General features: G+C 37.8%; 4 protein-coding genes across 7 annotated transcripts; all 4 read right to left on the bottom strand.

Moving 5' to 3' along the window:
• Positions 1–578: 578 nt before the first annotated feature.
• Positions 579–5,124, bottom strand: LOC117616234. 4 transcript variants are annotated; one of them, XM_034345479.1, is made up of 6 exons: positions 4,864–5,124; positions 4,362–4,429; positions 3,069–4,275; positions 1,203–2,927; positions 1,074–1,107; positions 579–902 (listed from the first exon to the last, which is right to left on the bottom strand). In XM_034345479.1, the coding sequence occupies exons 1-6, from the start codon at positions 4,979–4,981 to the stop codon at positions 764–766; spliced, it is 3,291 nt and encodes a 1,096-aa protein (XP_034201370.1). In that variant the 5' UTR covers positions 4,982–5,124; the 3' UTR covers positions 579–763. The 4 variants fall into 4 exon arrangements, with proteins under 4 accessions (XP_034201370.1, XP_034201372.1, XP_034201374.1 ...); XM_034345481.1 differs by having other exon boundaries at positions 579–899; XM_034345483.1 differs by having other exon boundaries at positions 793–899; positions 1,031–1,107.
• A 490-nt stretch (positions 5,125–5,614) lies between these two features.
• LOC117614994 (very-long-chain 3-oxoacyl-CoA reductase 1-like) lies at positions 5,615–8,453 on the bottom strand. The gene is made up of 3 exons (XM_034343954.1): positions 7,452–8,453; positions 7,225–7,294; positions 5,615–6,228 (listed from the first exon to the last, which is right to left on the bottom strand). Exons 1-3 carry the CDS (start codon positions 8,087–8,089, stop codon positions 5,974–5,976), a joined length of 963 nt encoding a protein of 320 aa, XP_034199845.1. The 5' UTR covers positions 8,090–8,453; the 3' UTR covers positions 5,615–5,973.
• Positions 8,454–12,371: 3,918 nt separating this feature from the next.
• LOC117614617 (very-long-chain 3-oxoacyl-CoA reductase 1-like) lies at positions 12,372–14,277 on the bottom strand. The gene is made up of 3 exons (XM_034343492.1): positions 13,268–14,277; positions 12,861–12,930; positions 12,372–12,743 (listed from the first exon to the last, which is right to left on the bottom strand). Exons 1-3 carry the CDS (start codon positions 13,885–13,887, stop codon positions 12,480–12,482), a joined length of 954 nt encoding a protein of 317 aa, XP_034199383.1. The 5' UTR covers positions 13,888–14,277; the 3' UTR covers positions 12,372–12,479.
• A 71-nt stretch (positions 14,278–14,348) lies between these two features.
• Positions 14,349–16,175, bottom strand: LOC117614616 (very-long-chain 3-oxoacyl-CoA reductase 1-like). The gene is made up of 3 exons (XM_034343491.1): positions 15,408–16,175; positions 14,820–14,889; positions 14,349–14,720 (listed from the first exon to the last, which is right to left on the bottom strand). The coding sequence occupies exons 1-3, from the start codon at positions 16,028–16,030 to the stop codon at positions 14,457–14,459; spliced, it is 957 nt and encodes a 318-aa protein (XP_034199382.1). The 5' UTR covers positions 16,031–16,175; the 3' UTR covers positions 14,349–14,456.
• Positions 16,176–17,773: the final 1,598 nt, after the last annotated feature.

Raw genomic sequence — 17,773 nt, 5'->3', positions numbered from 1 at the left:
CAATATATTATTCACTTCAATTTTTAAAAAAAAAAATCTCTCATTTAATTTGGTAGAATTACTATGATGTGTGCATATAGAGACGTCTATTAGGAAAAAAAAAAAAAAGAGAGTTCCGTTTGTCATTTTATGCTTGTTGAATTGATCGAATGAATCAAATTTTGCCATCAAAATCATCAAATTTATTGTCTAATGGATAGATATGTTTTGATTTTTAATTAATTATAATCAAAAGGTCATTCGAACTTTGGATATGTTGCATCTATTTACTGGGTTAATTGGAATATACTATGCCACCAACTATGTGCTCAATCAATGGTGCATACAAAAAAAAGGTTAATGGGAACATGAAGGATGGAGCCAATTATTGTTTTTTGCTTAAATCGAAATTCTCCTTTGATTTGAAAAAGGATTAGAACAAATTGTAGATTACAAAGCTGGGATCCAATTGTATTGGCCCCAATGCATGATTTTGTTGGCTAGTAGCATAACATAAAGCTAAAAACTAACGGAGCTACTAATTGCCTAGTAAACCGAGGAACAAACTGTATTTGGCTACTGCTTTATGAGACAACTCGTGATACAAAAAAGCACTTCGGTGCTTGCATCCTTGATTATATAGTCAAATAAGCTGTTACTACTTGCGGGCCGAAAAATAGCATTCTTCAATTCGTAACAAAACTGCTGCACACTTGCACAGCTACAGCAAATGAAAAAGAAAAAAGCTCCAGGACTCGGAGGGTAAATAAGAAAACATAGAAGACTAGGAGATAGGCTGACTGTCTGGAACAATTTCATCATCCTCTGGCGGTGATTGGGACGCTGTAAGTTTAGCCTTCTTGAATGTGCTTGAACTTTTAGCCAATTCAGTCCATTTCAGGTCCTTTATGCCTGAAGTGCTGCTATAGAACAATACATGAAAAGACTCAGATGATGAGAACGAAAAACTTCGAAAGAATTCATAAAAAAACACTTCGAAAGAAACAATAATGCTTCTTAGTTCTTAGCAAAGAATCCCCATTACACTTACATTTTTTTTCTTCTTAAAGAGGCATAATTCCTAACAAACTTACCATGATTTTATCAAGCTACTCCCGCCAGCATTTCCTGTGGAAAAACGCAATGTGTCAGATAAGGAAGTCATAAACTAAAAACTGCAGCAGATTCCAATAATCCAAGATAGGAATTCTTTTAAAAATTACCACTTCTTGGCGAGCTCATATCTGCATTGCTTTCCCCGTCTGAGTAGCTGGATGACGATGAATAATCTGACGGAGTTTGTGTGCTTGCTTGTGAAACGTCAACTTCGTCTTCATCTTCAGAACTTCCACTACTGTCATCCTTGAATATTGTCCTTGGTATAGCTGACAACTTTTTGTTTTGTGAGCTGTTTACAACTTCCCCATGATCAATACCAGAAGCTTTTCCACTGGCCACACGAGTTCGGTTCACACCTGATTGACGCTTGTTACCCATCTTATTTTGGTCAGCTTTATTTTTCGATTTTGCCAAGTTAGGATTTGATACAGAAGAAACTTCTTTCTTTTTTCTTGTACGAGTATTGGTCCCAGAAACAATGGCAACACTGTGCTTTCGAGCCGCTTCAGAAACGGAATTCATCTTACCTGACACATCAGATGATGGAGCTTTAGTCCCAGTTTTAGGAACTTTCTTTGGAACCTTTTTTTCATGCTGAGGCATAACGTCATCACCCTTGGATAGTGATCCTCGTGGTTGTATGGAGCTAGAGTTGCAAGCTACAGTCTTTCCACCAATCCCTTGGTTTTCATTAGACTTAAGTGGACTTTGCAGATCAGAGAATGGACCGCTTGAATGTACATCCAGCTTTTTTCGCTTCTTTTTATCCTTTGGCTTATTATCTACTCTATTAGTTCCAGTCACCTCTTCGGCATGCATTTCGCCAGAAGCAACAACTTCATGCCGTCGTTGACTATGCACTAGATGCTTGTCAAAGTTGGCCGTATTGCCGTCACAGGAAACTTCCATGTCGTTATCGCCCTCATTAGAACATCCATTTTCAGGAGGGTTACCAGTTACATTAGCTTCAAGAGGCCTCCCATCGGAAACATGTTCTAATGCAAGAGAAGGAACTTTAGACTCAATAGACATGGAATTTGATCGTGCAGGGATCAAATCAGTTTCAATCCCATAATCCTTATCAGATTCCAGAGCATTCCCATTTGATTGCTTAACGGGAGTTGTTTTTTCCAACTTACTGTTCCTGCTTGTGTTATCTACTACCTCTGTTTTGTTATCAGTTGTCAATGCTGGATCCAGAATGCCAACATTTTCCCCTTCTGCTTGCAAATTTAGGAGGTTTTTTGTCATGGCACTTTGTTTCCTCTTAGATTTATTTTTCATATTCTGATTCATACTTTCTGCATTTTCTTGAGGTTTTCCAATTTGCTCCAAGGTCTCGACCTCATTCCCATCAGGTTTATCCGTTTTCCTAACAAAATGAGAACTCCCCGTTTCCTTTTCTGATACGTCTTTCCCATTTTTCTGAGAAAGATTACTTTCCCCTTCCTTAGTTTTATCACTGGCATGGTCACCATGTACAACTTCATGAGGTTCATCCAAAGAAATGCCATGCTCAGAACCTGATTTAATCTGAGTTTCTCCAGTGGACCTTTTTCTGGTCTTCCTTTGCTTCTTACTAGGGGTAACAGATCCATTTGCATCGTTCCCATCTCTTTTATCCTGACTGGGCAACTTATGCTTTTCAGCTGTCGCCAATACAGAATCCTTTCTGTGTGATGATTCTCTCTCCTCTCCAACTCTTTCGGGCCAATCAGTTCCACCTTCACTGGGAACTTTGACAAGAAGGGAAGGATGGCCGTCCAATTTTTCCTGGGCTGTACCAGTTTTGCTTTCCACATTGCCAGCATCAGTAATATTATTAACATCTACAAAAGAAACAGTATTAATCTCAAAGAAAAGGCCTTTTCTTCCCCCTTCTAAACTAGTTAAGTTCTTGAAAAACTCAATTAGAATGGGAAAATAAACTACACCAGATCACATATCAGTATATAACAAACACAACTTACCTAGTGACGAGGGTACTTCATCATTTTCCCGCAACTCTTGCTCATTGACAGATGCTACATCATCTTCTCCACCAGAATTTTTATCATTAATTCCTGCAGCAGCAACTTTAGATTTCTCTTCCATAACATCTCTTTCAGAAGGAGCAGCAGGAAATACTTGATTGAGAGAACTCGATGATTTCTTTCTCTTTTTCTTGCTCCTGCTGGAACTGTTGGTCAACAAATCAGAAGATTCAGCATTTACACCATCTAAGATTGCATTTGCATTTTTCTGTTTGTCCCCTAAAGAGAACTCAGATGCAATCTCTGGCTTGGAAGTCTCATTATTAGAATCACAAATCAAGACATTGTTTTCTTTCAGTGAATCCTCAAGACCAGATATGCTTTCAAACTTGCGCTTTTTCTTTGCCGCAGGCTGAGATTGTGAAGCCTCTTCCACTGATGTATTCTTTCTACCCTTGATGTGTTTTCCTGGACCTTCAGTTTCCTTGGATGTATCATTAGTCCCATGAATTCTGGAATCTGACCTGTTATCCATGGTAGAAGCCGAACTCCTGCAAGGTTCTTCCGTGGCATTTTTGTTTTCAATCGTCATATTGCATGAAACATCTCTACTCTGATTGCCTGGTGAAATTTCAGGAGGTATACTATCTGCATGCGACTGTTCTTTACCAAATCCATGAACTGAAGCATCGTTTTCTTTTAAATCCACTGTTTCTTTTTTTCTCTGTTTCGTCTTACATTGTCCTTTCTTTTCAGAAGGTGAAGCTTTTTCCAAAGAGACATTGCGTTGGACATCACTTTCTTTCCTTAAGCCATCTTCCTTGCATTCTTGTGTTGTGGGAACTCTGTATCCCGCACTACATAGTCTGTGGTCCTCCTGTATTTCACGTTCTGGCCTATTAATTGTCTCACGAACTGAAGTTGTGCAATGATCAGTATCAGAATGTTTGACCCCTACCTCCAAATTTGGTGAAGTTTCTCTAGCAAAATCAACCGAACCATTCTGGTCAGCAGTAGTAACTTTCTCTTTAGCACGTTCGTTGCCCTCAAGTAGCAACGGGATCGAATCCTTGAAATTGGACAACCTTTTTCTAGGAACATCAGAAGCATCAGCATACAGAAACCAGTTTTTGTTGACCCCACTGAACGCATTTTTAACAAGCATGGAATCTGATAGGTGATAAAAGCATCCTTTCCGCTTTACCTACCAGGCAAACACACAAGTCGTCCTTATACTAAGGCTATATTTCAGACAATACACAGTTTATTAAGAAGGCACATATATTATACCTTTAGAGCTTCAACTGTGAAATTCCCCATACTAGTAAAGCACGATTGATGTTCATATTCTATTCTCCCTGCACGTCAAATGGCATTTACACAATCACTTATAGTAGGAAAAATCACAAACTTCAAGTCCTGATGCTAATAAAATGGAAGATGATGACTGTTTAAGTGAGTGAATCACTTTTTTTTTTTACCATAAACCACCGACCTAACTCCTTAGATGATACACAATGCATTCAATTGGGTATTTTGTGCTAACCAGAATAGTATGAGCTTGCCCAGATTACTTAGGTGACCGTATGATCACGTGATCGTATTACATTACCATACAATAATTTCTCCATAAACATTAACACCCAATTTTCCAATTACAAGTATTTCAAAAGCAACATTCTTTTTACACAAAGCAACAAAAGCGAATAAAACTTTTAGCTTTGTAGAATGGGAGCTAAACACCATCAGACTATGAGTGAGAATACAAAGAGAAGGAATGGAATAACATTACTTTTGAGTGCCGAAACGGTGTCGCGGTGGGAGACGGCGACGGCAAGGTGGGTGCCGAGGCTGGTGTCTATGAACACTGTGGCCTCGGAAGCTGAGACCAAACTCGAGTGCTTACCCATTTGCCTCCACCGAATAAAACTCAGATACCAGAGAGAGAGAGAGAGAGAGAGAGAGAGAGAGACTCCTGGTGTTCTCGGTTGGTCGCGGTCTGTTTGTCTGTAGGTATTTCAATGGCGGCATGCCATGGGGTGTGCCGCTACAACTAACCAGGTTTTACAAGTTTATATCAACGAAGAAGAGGGTGCCCAAAGCGCGCAGGAAGTATGTAAGGCGCGCACATGCTTACGGACCTGTGCGGTGAAATTCCGGTTTTCAGATTTTATTTTGGGCCCAGCCCAAGTTTAATACAAGTCCTCATTTCGTCCTCAACTATTTTGGGCCCTTTTTGTTTTTTGTTCTGAAAGTAAGCCAATAACCCTAACCTATGGTAAATTTGTAATCAAAACAAATTTTTTTAAACACTTGTTTTGTTTTAATTTTTTCACATTGCACCTTATTTAAGAGCATTTACCCATGTAACGAGGTCCTAGGTTTGATTCCACCTTCTCCCGATACCATTTGTGTCGAGAAATGAAAAAGTGTTCATCTATTTGACCAATGGTAAAATGTAAATAGCCCTTCTTTTCATTCAAAGAAGGAAAAGATAAATCATAATTAAATTATGTTACTGCATCTTTTATTCTCCTCAGTCGTTTTGAATTAATGGATCTTTAGAAACGCAACCCCATTTCAAGTTACAAGTTTACAACAACAAAGAGCCATAAAGCACAAACTATGTGGCTATTTCAACGACTGCAGCTCAAGGAATCAACAAGAATAAACAGGGCAAACAGACGAACATCTATCTATTTGCTTCTTTTTGCAAGGAACTTTAAAAAAAAAAAAGAAGAGGCAGTTGATCATTAATTAACAAAGACCATGGAATTTTAAAACATTAAACATAAACTGAAGTCTAAGCATACGATCAGCTTTCAGAAGTCCCAATCCGTTGCACCAAACAGCATTCCCTACCAAGCGGCCCAAACAGAATAACATAAGAATGTTCTATCATCTATTCTTGCTTCTGGGAATCTTTGAGTTGTCCCCTCTTTCGAATAGCCAGGCAAAATCGCAGGCGCCATGCGTCAACAACAAACTCTGGCAATGAGGATGCCAAGGCCCAAAGAAGCGTATGGGGCCAGTAAGGAGTGCAACGAGGTTCATACCCTATCCAGCGCAGAGCTGCCCGGGCATAACCATCAGTTGATGGTACAAAGAAGGAAGATCTCCTGATAGATGCCATCTTTGTTGCCACATACAATGGAACCTGCAAAGACAAACTCCTCAGTTGATGATAAAAAAAACTCAAGGCAAAGTCAATTCCAACAATCATCCCAGGTGGCAAGCATCCAATGCTCAACAGATTAGTGGCCAAAATATGGCGATGCGCATATAGAGAGTCAGGGCATAAGGGTATTTAATATCATCTAAACGGAATACTTTTATATATCATACAATCTAGGAAATGTTTAACCACCATTTTCTAACCCCACATATCACTAAACCACAAAGCTCAGTATGATCAGAAACCTAGGCAGGCAGGAAGTACAACGCACAGGACTCATCTCAACTATGGACCATGTCAACATTACTAACATACTCTTTGAATGTCATTCACATTCAGAAGTCTTCAATTTGCAATGCATCTATCCTAATTTGTGTTGGCATCAGTTTTCCATTACCAATAACAACTCCATGACAGGTTTTACACTACCTGTGATGCAATCAGATAATATATGAAGTTCAATGCGATACATCAATGGCCTCTGAAAAGGAAAGCAGATACCAAAAAGAATTCTGAAACTACTTAACCATCGACATATAACTACCATGTGGGAGGGCAAATTTTTTGATATCCTCAAAGTAAATTTGTGAACTCGATGAAGGCATAAAGAAGAAAACCAAGGAAAGAGAGTTTCTACCTAATACTTGGCAAGGAAAGACCAACTGAGGTTGGGAAATGATTGAGTTTTTCATTGCATAATGGTATCCCACTTTAGACAACAACTGGCCAAACTTTTTATACTGGGCAACTCCATTGCAACACATGACACAACATTTCTATAGTTTTCTTTTTTTCTCAATCGTATAAGAGTTTGCTCAATTGAGCTTCAATTGTTGACAGTTTACCTAATATTAAGCTCGTGTAAACATGTTTTATTTGCCCAATAAATAGTGCATCAATTACCCAAGACCCTACCAAGTGAGCTAGCTACCATCTTCAATTATAAAAATTTGATAATATCAGAAGTAAAAATAATACCTGACACTGAACGTCAATCCCACTTTGCTTGTATTCAACATAGAGACACCTAGAGAACTGATCAATATACCTGAAAAGAGTCACAACATACAGCCTTTTCAGCAGCTAAACCAATCACCTTCTACTTCCAGCACTTCAAAATGAACAATGAACAAAAATAGATCCAATATATATATATATATATATATAGATATATAACACAGTGAATAAATAGTGCAAATACTTACGCTTTTGTAGCTGCGTAAACAGCATAGAGAGGATCTGAGGGGATCACAATCGCAGCACCAGACCCAATATTGACGATAGCGCCTCTCTTCCTCTGAAGCATCCCTGGCAAAACAACTTGAGTAACTTTTGTAGTGCCTTCAACATTGACCTTTATCAAGTTCTTCAACAGTTCCTCATCCACTTCATGAAAGAACCTAGCGTACGGGTACGATATCCCAACGTTGTTAACCAAAAGACCCACATCCAATCCTTCAATGGTCTCACGAATGCGCTTAACACCATCGTCAAGGTCACCAGTGAAATCAACCACGACGGTCTTGATCTGGGTTTTGCCGTATTTGGCCAGGATTGAATCTGAGACGTCCTTGAGCTTTTCTGGGTTGCGACCCATCAAGACCAGATTGAGCCCTTTACGAGCCAATTGAAAGGCGAAGGCTTTGCCAATGCCGTCAGTGGGTCCAGTGACGAGTGCCCATGATCCATACTTTTTGAGATTCTTAGCAGGTCTGAGGAAATTGACATAGACCCATTGGAGGAAAGCTAAAGAGAATCTGAGAACAGAGAGAGAACCCAGAGTGAAAAGCACAACGAGCCAGAAAGGCTGAGTCTTGAGGTGCTCCAGTAGACAAAAACCCATGTTCGTTTAGAAAGGTTTTGCTTGGAATCTGAAACGAAAATGGAGAACCCAAAGGTTGGGTTTGGCTCAGAAATAGATGAAGAGGGGAGGGAGTGGCGTGAAGTAAAGGATGGAATTCAATTTATAGAAGCGTCTGAAATTGATAGAAAGAAGAGTTGGATGAAGTAGATGAGCGGAAAACCACCACATTTAACTAACTCTGTTCCCGGGGCGAGAAAAAGGACAACTACATTTAATTATTTTTCTTTCGCATTAGGAGAAGAAAGAGATGAAGGAAATTTCCCCAAGTTCGATTTACTCTTTCGTTAGCCCATTCCAATGGGGGCTCTATTTGGGGCTTAACCACCATACGGCTTTCATAAATATAAATTCTCATTTTTAAGGTCATAAGGCTCTCATAAATATAAATTCTAGAGGAGCTCTAAATGAGACTCTATCAACCTCTTTTAGAGTCCCAACCATTGGAAATGGCCTTAGTAAGGCATTTTCCAACTCATTTGGTCTTAAATCCAAATTTTCCTTTTTCAAAAGGTAACTATTTGAGTTTTACCCGGACTCAAACCATTTTTCCCCCAACCCTTTATACTCAAATTTTAAGTATGCAACTTTATTAAATTAGTTAAGAATAGTTTAAGATTAACTATTTTTCATGGATAACTTTTTTTTTCATTTAATCTTTTTAGATAACTTCATAATTCAATTTTTTTGAACAATTTGACCTAAAAAAAATTGAAATTCTATAAATATAATTTTATTTGAGAAATAGGTGTGTATTTATATAGTTTGGAGTTAGTTTTGGGGTTTGATATGATTTAGATTAATTTAAAATATTATTTTAACCATTGGATTTAAATTTTAGTCATTTGATCTTTTTTTTTTTTTTTACCATTAAAATAATTTGGATTTAATATGGATCATTGATTTGGGTTATTATTGGAACCAAAAAAAAAAAGTAAAAAAAGAAGTGTTGCTACACCAGCGTGCGATAGCTTCTGCAGCACCAGTAACGCGACACATGGCGCCCCATTGATTCCTCCTTGTACATGGGCTGCGTCAGCCTTGAGTGGGCTCCACCAAAAAGTTTTCTTGCTTGGATTGGTATTTGGCCCCAAGTTTGGGTTTCCTCAAATTTTAGCTCCTTTCTTTTCTTGGGTTGGGAGAGTAATTAGGATAAAATTTGTGATATTTTGGGTTTGGCCTCATGGGTTGAATAAAAATGAAAATGACTTAGCAAATGACCCACTAGTGTAGTGGTTTGGAGCAATTGCTCCCCTTTGAAAAATCATGAGTTTGAGTCTTAGCATCCGTTAATGTGTGTGAATTTAGTATACTATTGCCAATCTCAATAAGAAAGGTCTCAACAAGAATAAATGAAGATGGCTTGTTGAAGACAAATTTGACCCAAGAATAAAAGTTACTACAAAATGTTGGGGTGACTCCAAACAAACCTTGTTATAGGTGTTATAAATCCTCATTATTTTGGTTTATAAGGTCTTCATCAATGTCGTTATATTTAAAGATAATAATTTTAGAGGCAGCTTGGAGGGACCCTTATTTATGAAAATTTTGATTATGCAGCACCACGCACCTACCAATGGAGATTTGTTCAAATGTTACAGGTGGAAGACGGTTGTAGAGGGTAAACTAAACGTAACTCAGGCCTTTATTATATATGTACGGAAATGTCAATTTGGCCAACAGTTTGAATTACTATCTGAATCTATAGATTTTTGCTTAAGTTTCCACGCTTTTCATTCATTACATTGGTATTAATAAAATTATTTTGTAACCCTCCAGATCGTTCCAGTTTTATGGTTAACTCAGGTAATTGGGAAAGTTTATGCCATATTGTTATTGGAATCCTTTCTACTCTTTATTTCCATTTATCTAATAAATTGATGTTGCCTTTTTATAGAAAAATAAACTTATTTTAATGTGCCATCAATCTATGTCCTGGTTGAGAAGTAAGGCCAAATTAAAGTTTGTTGACGGACCACACAACCAGACCAACTGCATAGTTTGGCTTAGGGGAGGGAGAGAGAGAGAGAGAGAGAAGAAATAAAAGGGATGGAGAGGAGAAGAAAAAAAGAGGGAGAGATGGAGAAGAAGAAGAAGAAGAGGGAGACGAGGAGAGGGAGTGAAGACAGACGTAAGAAGAAGGAGAAAAAAAAAATAGAGAGAGAGGGACTGATGAAGACAAGACAAACGGAGAGATTGAGAGAAAAGAAAAAGAAAAGATTGAAACTATGTATTTTATATATATAATTTTTTTTTAATATCTTCGGTTTGGTTTGGTTAAACCGTGGTTTTGAATATTGCAAACCGTACACAGAACCATAAATTTAGGTTTGATTTGGGTTCAAACCGATGACCAAAAAAAGATTGAAAAAAACCAAACCAACCCAAACCATCGGTTTGGTTTGGGCGGTTTGACCAGGTTACCGGTTTGAATGCCCAACCCTAGTTTGCCTACTCTCTGCAAACAAAGACTAAGCTTAGATCGGCTCATCATCATTCTACATGTTCACCCGTTTTATGTTTGTTCCTGTGATAGCAGGGCAAAGTTCCCAATTGCCTTGAAAGCCATTGACCGGTCAACAAGTCAACTTTCTTTAGTGTGCAAGCGTGCTACTGCTAGCAATGAAAAATCCTAGCAAACTTTAAAATTGATAACTTGTGCCTCAAGTTACTGATTTCTAAACAAGCAGTTGTGAATTTAGTTGAGGAATATCTCCAAAGTAAGTTCTTTTCATGCTTCAGACTGGTGAGGACTTCATAATTTTTCACAGTATAAAAATGGTAGTTCTGGCCAAAATAAATGATGAGAAAACGAACTGTTTTTTTAAGGCATAACTGCCTTTTACAAAACTCAAAAGGGAAAAACCAACTCTAGAAAGACAAAAAGAAAGCTGGACTTCCATTTATGCCTGGATAGATGCTTCTGATCCGGGCTGGACTGGGTATGCCTGTGCTGGACTGGACTGTCAGCAACTTCAATTGTCAAGTTTCTGCTGTAAATCGATACCAACGTTCGAGTTTGGCAGAGCTTTAATCTACTTCAAGCCCTGGAAGGCTTTTTGAACAGACAGAATTGCGACCTCTTCAGTCTGAAGGGGGTAGAAATGGCTGGACTTGAGGATTACTGAGTTGGAACTGCACTGTGGTACCTGTTCTGCTTGATCAGGGCTCTCCATAAATTTGTTGAGGTTTTCATATTTGTAAAAACCAAGACTCTGCTTGTTTTGGTTTTTGCTGAACCAAAGTTGTAACGAGAGAAATCTCGTTTTGAATGAGTTATTTCTCTAAGTCTGAAACTTGGAAGTTTTAATTTGTAGCTGGCTTCTTTTGTGGCTTAATGAGCTTTTGGTTGCTTCAGGTTATTTAAAGTTTCTTTGAGATCAAGTGATCATTTGAGTTTTTGTCTTTGATTGATTTTTTAGTTGTCTGATTGTCCTTTGCTCTGTTCATCCTCTCTTATATTTATAAGAAATATTTTGGAATGGGGTTTCTAAATCTTTAATAATGGGCGGCAAAATTTCTCAAAAGATCTTTCATTTTTAAATGCAAAGAAAAGGGGGTTTTATCAATTCTGGCAGATAAGCCCTCAATAGTCAGTTCCTAAGGCAATCACTTCCCTGTTTTTCTTGAAAGAAAACCTACCCCTTCTTTAATTCCAACTGCTTTTGTAAGAGCTTAAACTGTGATGGTTAGTTTGATTTTCTAGATGAACAACTTCCTGCTTCCTACTTATCTCCCAAGACGCAGTCTGCTTACCTCTTGAAAATGGTGCCTTCTTTGGAGCAGAAATTTCTCTGAATATATAAAAGGGATTTTGATCTCTTCTCTGTTTGTGAAAGACTGGAGAAATCTTCCTGCAAGACTGCCTTCATTAATTCCCTATCAAATTCTCTTGTGACTTAGTTGAAATAGTTGACTTTTCAAAGTCAGGTATTCACGTGGGTTCTGAGAATAGACCTTCCAAAAAATCTACTAATCTTTTACTCTAGGCTTTGAGATCAATAACGAGTATTCAAAAGCTGGGTCCAATCCAATTCTTCTTTCAAGATTTGCTTCAGTGGTCAATTGCCATTTAATTTTGACGTTTTTACAATTATGCCATTTTTGTAAAAGATATGGGAAAGCCCAGTCCTTTGTTCTTTTGTTTTGTGGGCCTTTCTTTGCAAAGATGGGCTTGCGCGTAGATTTCTTTTTGGCCCAAACACTATATTTCCAAGTTGCAATAGGAATGAGATACAACACAACACAACACAACACACAACCAAAAACCATCAAATTAGTTGTAAATTTATTCATCCAGAAAAAGTAATCTCTAGTTGAGCACAATTTCAATGCTGCATCAAATGCAACTCATAAATTTTTCTGTTGCTGGCTACATTTGTTTACTTTTGTTCTGTGACTCCTTCAATTGTCCTCTCCTTCTCATCCCAATGAAGTACCTAAGGATGATGGCATTCAATAACACATCAGGCAAAACATGTATTATGAGCCACTGCACAGAGTGACCCCAATAGGGTGTGCAGAGATGCTCATAGCCAATCCATCTCATGCTTGCTTTGCTGTACATCTCTGGTGATGCAACGAAGAATGAAGATGGCTTTAACTTTGTCATCTTTGTTGCCACCAACATAGGAATCTGCATTTAGGCAGGAGGGTCCAAATTGGAGGACAATATATATGTATATTTGGATATAAACAAATGAAAACACCCACTTTATTCATGTCAAAAGGATCTAGGGGGAAGAATGAGAACCTGACACTGAACGTCAATTCCATGCTTCTTGTATTCCAAACTAATGGATTTTGAGAACATTGAAATGTACCTGCCAATGGCATAACTCAATATATGAAGTAAGTTACAACTTACGATATGCAGGGAACTTCATAATTAGTTAGGACCCCATTTGAAGGTGCTAAGATGAATTGGGTTTCCCAAGAGGGCCAAGACAGATCATCTGGTAACTCATTAACTCCATCTTTTTTCATAATGTTTAATTTGTCCCAAATTGTTCAAGAACAAATTATGATAAGAAGGGCAGCAAAACTTTAAGGGCTTCAAATTAATCAAACTGGTGTAATATATAGAATGCATTTGAGAGGCTCGTTCTCCAACCAAAACAAATGAAGCAAAATATGAAACAAAGATCTAAGAAAACTCACGCTTTGGAGGCAGCATAAACAGTGTAAAGAGGGTAAGAAGGGAGGATCTCAGAGGAAGCAGAGCCAATGTTGACAATTGCTCCTTTCTTCTTCTTAAGCATAATTGGAAGCACTGCCTTAGTCACCCAAGTGGCCCCCTCTATGTTCACCTTCATAGTGCTCTCCATCAGCTCCAAATCAACCTCATGAAAAAACCTTGCATAAGGGTAAGCCACCCCTGCATTATTAATCAAAATGCCAACATCAAGGCCTTTTATTCCTTCCTCTATGGCATTTCCTATCTCCTCCCCACTGAACTTGGCCAAGTCAATGACAATGTTCTTAATCTGAATTTGCCCACCACATTTTTCATGTAATTCAGTGGAGGTAGCTTCAAGCTTTGAAGGGTTTCGACCAACCAAGACAAGGTTAAGACCCTTTGAAGCCATTTCAAAGGCAAGGGCTTTTCCAATTCCATCAGTGGAGCCAGTGATGAGAGCCCATGAGCCATAGTCCTTGAGATTCTTTGGGGGTCTCAGAAACACGACCCATACCGATCTGAGAAAACTGATGATGGGTTTACAAAGAGAGATGAAGCCTACAGTGCTTGTTGCCACTATGAAAATTTCTTGGAATTCCATCGCCAGAGTTTCAGTGGAGAAATTGGTAGGGTTTGGTTTACCAGTAAGAAGGCGTGAGTGCAACAAGAATTAAAGAAGGCAAGGAGAAGGAGTCTCAAACCCAAGAAAAGTAAAAATAAAATAAAAAAATCTAATGGTGAAAAGTGAAAACAAAGTATTTGTAATGTGTGTCAGATGCCATATGGGCTATGCCAAATGATTAGTTCAAAAGATTCCCTAATTAAACTATGCCAAATTATTATTTTGGTTTGCACCTTGGGGCAAGTAGTGTAGTCCATCTAGTTTTAATTTTTCGCAAATTTATATTACATAATCTTGTGAAATTTTTAATGAAATTATGGTACATGCAATGTAAGGTAGAGAATTAGGCGAGTATTTCTACACTAAATAAGCTTTATTAGTTGTATCGACTAACTAACAGAGTTGCCTATTCACTTATTTGCTAATTTTTATCGAGAAAATTGAGGAAACAAAGTCATTGTCTTTGAATTTGTTTATTTAAAACAACGATATTAATTATTATGCATCTAAGAAAGACAATTGACATATTACCCATACAACAGGAATTTTCATGGTGCCATATTTTTCTTGTGCAAGTTTTTCAATTGGCCTCTCTTTCGGATCCTCTGAGAGTACCAAAAAATGAATGCACTCAATACGACGTCGGGCAATGGATGTGTTAGGAGGCACTGCACAGAATGGCCCCAGTAGGGCGAACATTGATGTTCATAACCAATCCATCGTATGCTTGCTTTGCTATACGTCTCTGGCGTTGGGACGAACAAGGGATACGCCTTGGTCCTTGACAACCTTGTCGACACGAACATAGGAATCTGCATTGATTAATTAATTATAAGCAACATCTACATAATTCATATGAAAAAAAGCAGCCATTTTTATTAATTTCAAAGAAGAAGAAAAAGAATGAGAACCTGGCACTGAATGTCAATTCCATGCTGCTTGTATTCCAAACTTATGCTTCTTGAGAACATTGAAAGGTACCTATATAATATCATAACTCATAAATTCAAGATATATGCAGTTACACCTACCATTCAAACTTTGAATTTCAAAGTGTCAAGATTATTTCGGTTTTTGTTATGGGATTCGGATCCTTTATATGGATTTTCTAATACGTACATAAATGAGATTTCAAACTTAAGACGTAAGAAGCACATTGCTCTGATTAACTATAACTTATGTCTAAATATTTCATGACTTTAAAAATGTACCTCTATGATGTGACGCGACGTGAATGTTCACTAACAAATTTTTTATAAAAGACTTTTTCCGTGTTGACAAAAAACAAAAGAAGAATTTCTTCATTAAAAAACAAAACAAAACAAAACAAGAAGACTTTTTGTTTTGAAAAACTTGTTGCGTATGGAAGTAAAAATGTAAAACCTTCAATCCCACACGGCTACAAGACATAGAATGCACTTAAGACATTCAAGATTCAACCACAAAATTACTGCAAATTATGAAACAAAATGAAAGGCTTAATCAAGAAATTAACTCACGCTTTGGAAGCAGCATAATTAGTGTAGAGAGGAAAAGAAGGAAGGGCGGAGGAACCAGAGCCAGATCCAATGTTGACAATAGCTCCCTTCTTCTTCTTGAGCATACTTGAAAGCACTACCCAAGTGATCCAGGTGGCAGCCTCCATGTTCACCTTAATGCTATCCATCAGCTCCAAATCATCAACCTCATGAAAAAACTTTCCATAAGAGTAAGCCACTCCTGCATTGTTAACCAAAACACCAACATCAAGCCCTTTTATTTCCTCCTCTATGGCTTTAGCTATCTCCTCCCCACTGAGCTTGGCCAAGTCCATGACAATTTTCTTGATCTCAACTCGTTCACCAAATCTTTCATGTATTTCGTTGGCGGTAGCTTCGAGCTTTGAAACGTTTCGATCAAGCAGCACTAGGTTAAGACCCTTTGCAGCCATTTCAAAGGCAAGGGCTCTGCCAATTCCATCAGCTGCGCCAGTGATGAGAGCCCATGATCCATACTCCTTGAGATTCTTTGGGGGTCTCAGAAACATGACCCAAACCCATCTGAGAAAATTGATGAAGGTTTTGCAAAGAGAGATGAAGCCTATAGTGGTTGCTACCACTGTGAAAAGTTCTTGGAATTCCATTAATATATAATCTTATAGATATATTCAATCAGTTGTTTATATATAAAATTTGGAGACTAGGATGAGAAAGTTGAAGTAGGACCCTGTAATTAAGCTTGATGGTGAGAGGAGAGCAAAAGAAGAGTGGTTGGATGTTGCAACGCTAAAAGGGAGAGAAAATTAATATCTATACAACAACCTACCGCAAAATAATTAAATATGAGTCACCAATTTTGTTCATATCTGAGTTCAACCTAAACTCTCTTGTTTATTTCCAACAAGACTGTAATTTCATCATCCACACCATGCCATAGATCAGTAATCAGTATGATGTGGTAATGCATTTAGTTCACTAGTTTATTAGAGTTGGTGTAGCTCACGGATGTAACTCGGATGCCAACAGTTATGCCCATACTATTTCGTAAAGTTGTAGTCCATGTTTTAGCTCTCACACTTTTAGTGTCCATTTAGATGGATTAATTTCAAATTTAGGGTTTTAGATCACATTGCATGATTAACCTGTTTGTTTAGACTACTACAATCTATGTATGCCAAGATTTGAACGAGAAGAAAACGAATAGATTCCAAATAACTCATTACAAATAGTCATTTCAAATCCATTCCAAACATTCTACATCAATCTACTTAGTTTTTATAATTCTTTTTTAACACATTTAGCATTGTCCTATTTCTTTCAAATGTTTCCATTTAAATAAAGCTTTATTTCTCACTAGCTCACATTTCAAAGTAAAAGGGTTCTCGTTGTAATGGGGTCTAACCCAGTAAAAATGACATTGACTTGTATTACAGTGGTTTCAGATTTAAACTCCCATGACACATTGGTAGTGTGCGTGTAAGAAACCCCCCCTCCCCTTATAGTTTAGACTATCACTTTTATTAAAGGCTTATTTGTTGAAATACCCCTATGTGGTTTCCAAATTGTCTCAGTTTACCACTTGAAGTTTTAAATGACTCAATCTCCCCCATGAACTTCCATTTCGTTAGTTTTCAAATAATAATTGTTTTTTGATGATAAGCGATAGAATATTATTGATGTAAAAAAGGTAATACAAGAAGTTTGAACTCGTATCAAGGGCAAAAGAAATTCCTTGGTCACGAATTACAATCTTCGTACAATATATCAGAAATAAAATCAGGAGGTTCCTCGAACTAGTATAAAGAACCCCCAATATGCAAGGCAAAACGAGCTAAACGATGAGCCACACCATTAGCAGTACGACGAATATGGGTAAAACATTCCCCAGTGATCTGTGGCATGGGTATTTTGATAATTTTAACTATTAAATATTAAAAATGCTTGAAATGATTCAAAATCAAATATGTACAATAATAAAATAACATAAAAATGAAAAACAAAAAAGAATTAACACATCCCCAAAGTTCTACATCATCTTATTAAGCGGCATTGCACCACCACCCCACTGTAGACCCCAACTACATCACCAGCCTACCACAATCACCAAACTGATCGTCTCACACAAACTCAGTAGCTGCCTTTCTAATTCTAATCTCTAGCCGTCTTAAGTCGACATTTACCACTGCCATGCGAGATCCAGTCGCCCCACCTTTCATCAAAATACTAACCCAGCCACAGCTCCCCTATGAGATCCATTACCAATCTAACAAATATAAAAATGAACATCGATATGAAGAAAGTAGATCTAAAAAAGATTTTGGCCTTTTCAATTGGGTTTGTTGGGGCGGTGGAGCAACTTGGTTGGTAGGCTGGAATTTGGAGTGGCA

The sequence above is a fragment of the Prunus dulcis genome, chromosome 1 (assembly GCF_902201215.1).
Source record: "Prunus dulcis chromosome 1, ALMONDv2, whole genome shotgun sequence".
NCBI lineage: Eukaryota > Viridiplantae > Streptophyta > Magnoliopsida > Rosales > Rosaceae > Prunus > Prunus dulcis.
The sequence above is the reverse complement of the archived record's forward strand: the minus strand, read 5'-3'. Positions and strand labels throughout refer to the sequence as shown.

Excerpts from the sequence above, each read along its gene's own strand:
- LOC117614617 (XM_034343492.1), bottom strand. The coding sequence starts at position 13,887 with ATGGAATTCCAAGAAATTTTCATAGTGGCAACAAGCACTGTAGGCTTC. Across the intron at positions 12,931-13,267 it reads GTTTATGCTGCCTCCAAAGC|GTACATTTCAATGTTCTCAA; the intron begins GTGAGTTTTCTT and ends TGCCATTGGCAG. Across the intron at positions 12,744-12,860 it reads GAATTGACGTTCAGTGTCAG|ATTCCTATGTTGGTGGCAAC; the intron begins GTTCTCATTCTT and ends GCCTAAATGCAG.
- LOC117614994 (XM_034343954.1), bottom strand. The coding sequence starts at position 8,089 with ATGGGTTTTTGTCTACTGGAGCACCTCAAGACTCAGCCTTTCTGGCTC. Across the intron at positions 7,295-7,451 it reads GTTTACGCAGCTACAAAAGC|GTATATTGATCAGTTCTCTA; the intron begins GTAAGTATTTGC and ends GACTCTTTTCAG. Across the intron at positions 6,229-7,224 it reads GGATTGACGTTCAGTGTCAG|GTTCCATTGTATGTGGCAAC; the intron begins GTATTATTTTTA and ends TTGTCTTTGCAG.
- LOC117616234 (XM_034345479.1), bottom strand. The coding sequence starts at position 4,981 with ATGGGTAAGCACTCGAGTTTGGTCTCAGCTTCCGAGGCCACAGTGTTC. Across the intron at positions 2,928-3,068 it reads TGAAGTACCCTCGTCACTAG|ATGTTAATAATATTACTGAT; the intron begins GTAAGTTGTGTT and ends TTTCTTTTGTAG. Across the intron at positions 903-1,073 it reads AGTAGCTTGATAAAATCATG|CAGCACTTCAGGCATAAAGG; the intron begins GTAAGTTTGTTA and ends ATTGTTCTATAG.
- LOC117614616 (XM_034343491.1), bottom strand. The coding sequence starts at position 16,030 with ATGGAATTCCAAGAACTTTTCACAGTGGTAGCAACCACTATAGGCTTC. Across the intron at positions 14,890-15,407 it reads AATTATGCTGCTTCCAAAGC|GTACCTTTCAATGTTCTCAA; the intron begins GTGAGTTAATTT and ends GATATTATATAG. Across the intron at positions 14,721-14,819 it reads GAATTGACATTCAGTGCCAG|ATTCCTATGTTCGTGTCGAC; the intron begins GTTCTCATTCTT and ends TAATCAATGCAG.